Source organism: Emys orbicularis, chromosome 3, assembly GCF_028017835.1.
Source record: "Emys orbicularis isolate rEmyOrb1 chromosome 3, rEmyOrb1.hap1, whole genome shotgun sequence".
Taxonomy (NCBI): domain Eukaryota; kingdom Metazoa; phylum Chordata; order Testudines; family Emydidae; genus Emys; species Emys orbicularis.
In genome coordinates this window covers 213,031,873-213,037,343 of record NC_088685.1, presented here as the reverse complement: position 1 = coordinate 213,037,343, position 5,471 = coordinate 213,031,873, and the positions used below count along the sequence as shown (strand labels likewise).

The 5,471-nt window shown below is 51.5% G+C and overlaps 1 protein-coding gene across 1 annotated transcript; it reads left to right on the top strand.

Moving 5' to 3' along the window:
• The first annotated feature begins 264 nt into the window (after positions 1-264).
• FOXA2 (forkhead box A2) lies at positions 265-2,481 on the top strand. Its single transcript, XM_065401460.1, is given in 3 exon segments — positions 265-351; positions 1,257-2,267; positions 2,269-2,481. Coding segments are annotated over 3 exon segments (1,311 nt in total).
• The last annotated feature ends 2,990 nt before the right edge of the window (positions 2,482-5,471 follow it).

Below are 5,471 nucleotides of genomic sequence, written 5' to 3'. Positions count from 1 at the left end.
CCAGCGCCGCCGGGCGACTCTGGGCTGCAAAAGAAAGGGAAAAAAAGAAAGAAAAAACAACAAACCCACCCAGGCAGCAGCAGGAGCAGGGGGGGGGGGAGCAGCCACCCCAACCCAGCATCAGCCACTTCTGCCCCCTCCCCCTCCGCCCGGCTCAGACAGAGAGGGAGTGAGGCAGAGGGGAGGGAGGGCTGGGATTTTTTTTTTTTTTGGGGTTGTTCTCTCTTGTCGTCGGTTGTTGTGGCTGTTAAATTTTAAACGGCCATGCACTCTGCTTCCAGTATGCTGGGAGCCGTGAAAATGGAAGGGCACGAACACTCGGACTGGAGCGGCTACTATGCAGAACCCGAGGTAGGGACAACTTCTGCCTCTATTTGTGTGTGTGTCTCTGTCCCCCCCTCCCTGCCCATCCCACACCCCCTTCCCGTCCCCCAGCCGCCTCCCGTTCTCCCCTCCTTCGGCGAAAACAGGGCGCTGGGTTTATACGACACCGTTGTTAGCCTTGAGATAATATTAACTTTGTGATCAAATATTGACTTGCGGCGCCTCCAAATCCTCTGCCCTGCCCGCGCCGCGCTCTCCTAACAAAGTTGTGTTTGGCATGGGACTGTCGGGAAGGGGGGGGGGTAAGAAAACAGGGGGGCGGGGGGGGGGCAAGGCAGAAGGGGGGAAAGTTTATGGCTGGAAATCTGGGTTTTGAGAATGGTGGGAGAGGGACACGCGACTGGCTGGGCTGCGGGGAGTCCTGCGCCGCCTCGGGTGGGGCTCCCCGCGCATGGGACTCGTGTGGCCGGGGTCGGAGCCAGCCGTCTGCCCCGCGGCGTGTTCCCTCCCCACGTAGTTTGCAACGCAGCCCCTCCGGATCGCAGGGTCGTTTTGCTGCTCGAGGGGTCTGGCGGCCGGCACATTTCGTCACGATTTAACACACACTCCTGCGCCCCCCCAGCCCGGGGCAGGCGCATCCCCCACACCGAGTCCCTAACCCCCGTTCCCAACCGGGGGCGACCGCTCCCCCTGCCCGGCGCGATTGGGTGGGAGCAGCCCCCTGCCCCCCACCAGCTGACTGCTGCTTTTTCGGACCCAGCAGAGAGCAGTTCGCCCCGGCAGCTGCGTCCTAGACATCCCGGGCGCTGCGGGGCGGCTTCCGGGGCGCCCCCCAGCCAGCAGCCCCATTGCTAGAGCAGCCTCGGGGTGGCAGGCACTGCGTGGCAGCCGAGGTTAACCACCCCCTCCGCTCTCCCCCCTTTTCGTTGCAGAGCTATTCCTCCGTGAGCAGCATGAACCCGGGCCTGGGCATGAACAGCTACATGGGCATGTCGGCCATGAGCAGCGGCCCGGCCAACATGAGCGGGGCCGGCTCCATGAACATGTCCTACGCCAGCACCGGGATGAGCCCGTCCTTGGCCGGCATGTCTCCCGGCCCGGGGGCCATGGCCGGCATGGGCAGCGGCATGGGGGCCCACCTGAGCCCCAGCATGAGCCCCATGGGCGCCCAGGCCGGCTCCATGAACGCCCTGGCCCCCTACACCAACATGAACTCCATGAGCCCCATGTACGGGCAAGGCAACCTCAACCGCTCGCGGGACCCCAAGACCTACCGGCGGAGCTACACCCACGCCAAGCCCCCCTACTCCTACATCTCGCTCATCACCATGGCCATCCAACAGTCGCCCAACAAGATGCTGACGCTGAGCGAGATCTACCAGTGGATCATGGACCTGTTCCCCTTCTACCGGCAGAACCAGCAGCGCTGGCAGAACTCCATCCGCCACTCGCTCTCCTTCAACGACTGCTTCCTCAAGGTGCCCCGCTCCCCGGACAAGCCGGGCAAGGGCTCCTTCTGGACGCTGCACCCAGACTCGGGCAACATGTTCGAGAACGGCTGCTACCTGCGCCGCCAGAAGCGCTTCAAGTGCGAGAAGAGCAAGGAAGGGGGCGGCGGCGGAGGAGGCGGCGGAGGAGGGGGGAAGAAGCAGCCCCCCCCGCAGCAGCCCCCCCAACCCGGGGAAGGAGGCTCCTCCGACAGCTCGGCGGGTGGGCCCGAGTCCCCCCACCCCGGCGCCTCGCCCTGCCGCGAGCACAAGCGGGCCCTGGTCGAGCTCAAAGGGACCCCCCCGCAGCAGGCCCCTTCGCCGGCCCAGCACCTGCTCGCCCCCCACCACCTGGCCCACGAGGCCCACCTCAAGCCCGAGCACCACTACGCCTTCAACCACCCCTTCTCCATCAACAACCTGATGTCCTCCTCCGAGCAGCCGCCGCCCCCCCCCCCACCACCACCCGCACCATCACCCCCACCACCACAAAATGGACCTCAAGGCCTACGAGCAGGTGATGCACTACTCCGGCTACGGCTCCCCCATGCCCGGCAGCCTGGCCATGGGCCCCGTCACGAACAAAAGTGGCTTAGAAGCCTCCCCGCTGGCCGGAGACACCTCTTATTACCAAGGTGTGTATTCCCGGCCCATCATGAACTCGTCCTAAAGCTCCCCTGCCAAGCCCAGCCGGCCCGGGGGGCTGGATGGTGGATCACGCTGGTGATGTCCTTGGCTCAAGCCCTTGTGTCTATTTGTGTTCCAAGCCTCCCACCCCCATCCTCAAAGGACAAATTTCCACCTACCCAGCCTGATCCGAAGACCAATGGGCTGTGGGATCAGGCCCCGGAATTGCCCCGGCCTCTTTAAGCACCGATTTCAAGCGGGGATATTTGGTTGGTTTGTTGGGGGGGTTTATTTTATTCCATGGGCAGCAGAGGGTGGGGTAAACCTTTTTGTTGCAGGGAGTTATAAATATATCTATTTTTTTTTGTGCGTGTGTGTGAAAGTGACGGAAAACTTATTCAGTGTGAAACAATGCTAGTTTTTAAACCGAGGACCAAAAGTCTTGTCACGTTGTAAAAAGAGAGAGGAAAAAAAATCACAAAAGAAAAAAAAAAGGGAGAAAAATTCACAAAAAGAAAAAAAAAGTCAGGATAGATTGTTGTAATTGATGCAAACGTTTGATGTTACCGGGAGAGTAAACTACTTGGATCTGATTAATTTATCGTTTCTGTATGCTTTATTTATGGCTTATAAATGTGAATTCTGGTCCCAAACAGCCAGATTTTCACAAAAATGTATTAAAGTGTTCTTGGCGTTTTTCCCCCCTGAATCTTTTTCTTCGGATTTTTCCAATTTTTTCCCACTTGAGGGGGGAAAACACTGACAGGGAAAATGGAAAACAAATTGGTTCAATTTATTTAATAATTTAAAAAGATATCTACATAGTCCTGTATCTCTGTGTATATTTATTCTCTCTGTATAGTATACATTCATATATATTGGGAAAATATATATGGAAAAGAATGTAAGATAACTTCTGTTATTTAAGATATATAATATATACACATATGAAAAATATAAGCTATATCTCTACACATACATCTACGAAAATAATATATATATATATATATAATACACATCGATTAATATATATATATATAAAACACACATAAGAGAAGTAAATGACTTGTCCTATACCCATATATGCATCTTAGATATTTTTCATGTTTAGCTGAAAAGTTTTACAAGTGACACGGATTTGTCCCAAGCTGTAGTCACTTCAGTTCTAACCAAAAGGAACATTTGATATTGGATTTCACTCTTCAAACAAGCAAGCAAGAAAACAAAACAAGGCGTCATTACTAATAAACCCGCATTTACCTTGGGCTCCTTCCAACCATTATAGATCATGTTAGTCTTATAAATCAGGAATTTACAGCTGATTACTGAAAGCCACCCTCTCCCTCATTTCCCCTTGACACAACCCTCCCCCCTCCTCCCCAGTTATTGAGACTGTTCAAAGACACGGAATTCCATCTGAAATGCAGGAGCCGTGTAAAACACACTGGTCGGTCTCTATGGCGCCAGGTGACACGCTGCACAGACTGTCCTTGATGTCATGAACTTTGGAGTTTGCAGAAACCTTGAAAGGGATCAGTTGAGCGAAGGGCGGCCGAGAGCTCCCTTAACCCCTTGAGTTGCTCGAATAGCCGGGCGGACCAACGGCTCTGAGAAGCTAGAGTGGCGGCTGGAGGAAGGTGGATGGGCAAGATGCGGTTTAGGGGTCTAGGGGACCTAACCCAGATACAATCAACTTCTTCGCCTTGACTGAGCGCCCGCAGCCCAAAGTTCTGAGTGACCCTGAACATTGTCCCCTTCCTGGAACAGGCCTGGCCATGTACACACAATGTTACAATCCCTCTCTCGGTTTACTCACTGCGGGCTACTTTGGGGAGAAAAGGGGGGACTGTGCGCCCTAGAACGCGAAATATTTCCACACCCATCAATATAAACGCCCCCCCCACCCCTCCCTCCCCGGAAATCACTGGGAATTTTACCCCTGACTTCGATACCTGCAGGATTGGGCCCGAATTTGTTGGGACAAGATGCTTTCCCTTTATCACACTAAAACTGAAGACCCTGAATGTGCCGCTAACATATATTCCACGTCTGAGTCTATTGAGGTGATAAAAAGGAGGGGGGCTGTTAATATATATTAAACATTGTAAAGCTGTTTTCAGCATATTACATACATCTGAATAGGTTTTCATTCTTCCAGTTAATTGTGTATATAGAGAACTGACAGAAAGAATGAAAATGTTAATATTTATGGATCATAATGAAAACAGTTTGCTAGATACATATCCACACACTACAATTAACAGGAGCAGTGTATGTGTGTATAATTTCAAATCTTTAATCCCTGAACGAACCAGTGGAGATAGTGAAAATATATTCACTATAATGACGCCTGTGAAAATACAGTGGATTTCATGTATGGCATATTCTGTGGGGGGGAAAATGTTCCCAGACTTCTGTTGTTTACCTATCCAACAGTCTATATGTTTCTTCACATATTTTACTTGTTAGGGGAAAAATAACGTTCACCTAGGGTAGATTTGCAATTTTCATATCCAGAAATATCCATATACACATGGAAGGTTTAACCAAATAATATGACAGGTTTTCAAGAAAAATAATCGACGCTGCATTGAAAAAACTCCGTCTAGTTGTTGATTTGTTACATATCAATAGATGAGAGATTCGTGGGTCTGATTACAATATAATTAGTGTGTGTGTGAGTAGTGTTACGTCTGTATCTAGACACGCAGCACTACAGGTCCGTATAAAAAATGACATTGTGTAGGGAATAAATCATATCTAATATACACACTGGTGGTCACTTGTTTTTCAGAGAGAGTAGAATCAAATGACCTACAAGTTTTATTTTACAAACCAAGAATGAGGTGCTATTTTTAAAAACAGCTTCTGGTGGTCTGAACCCAGCAAACATTTCGCCCTGAAACCAAGTCCTCTGACTGATTAAAACGCATCCCGGTGCTGAAATGTTTTTTCACGCAATAAATTCACCCCGCTTCCCAACCACTTGTTGTTTTCCCACGCGTTTAAGGAGTAATAGATCTGCTGCCCAAA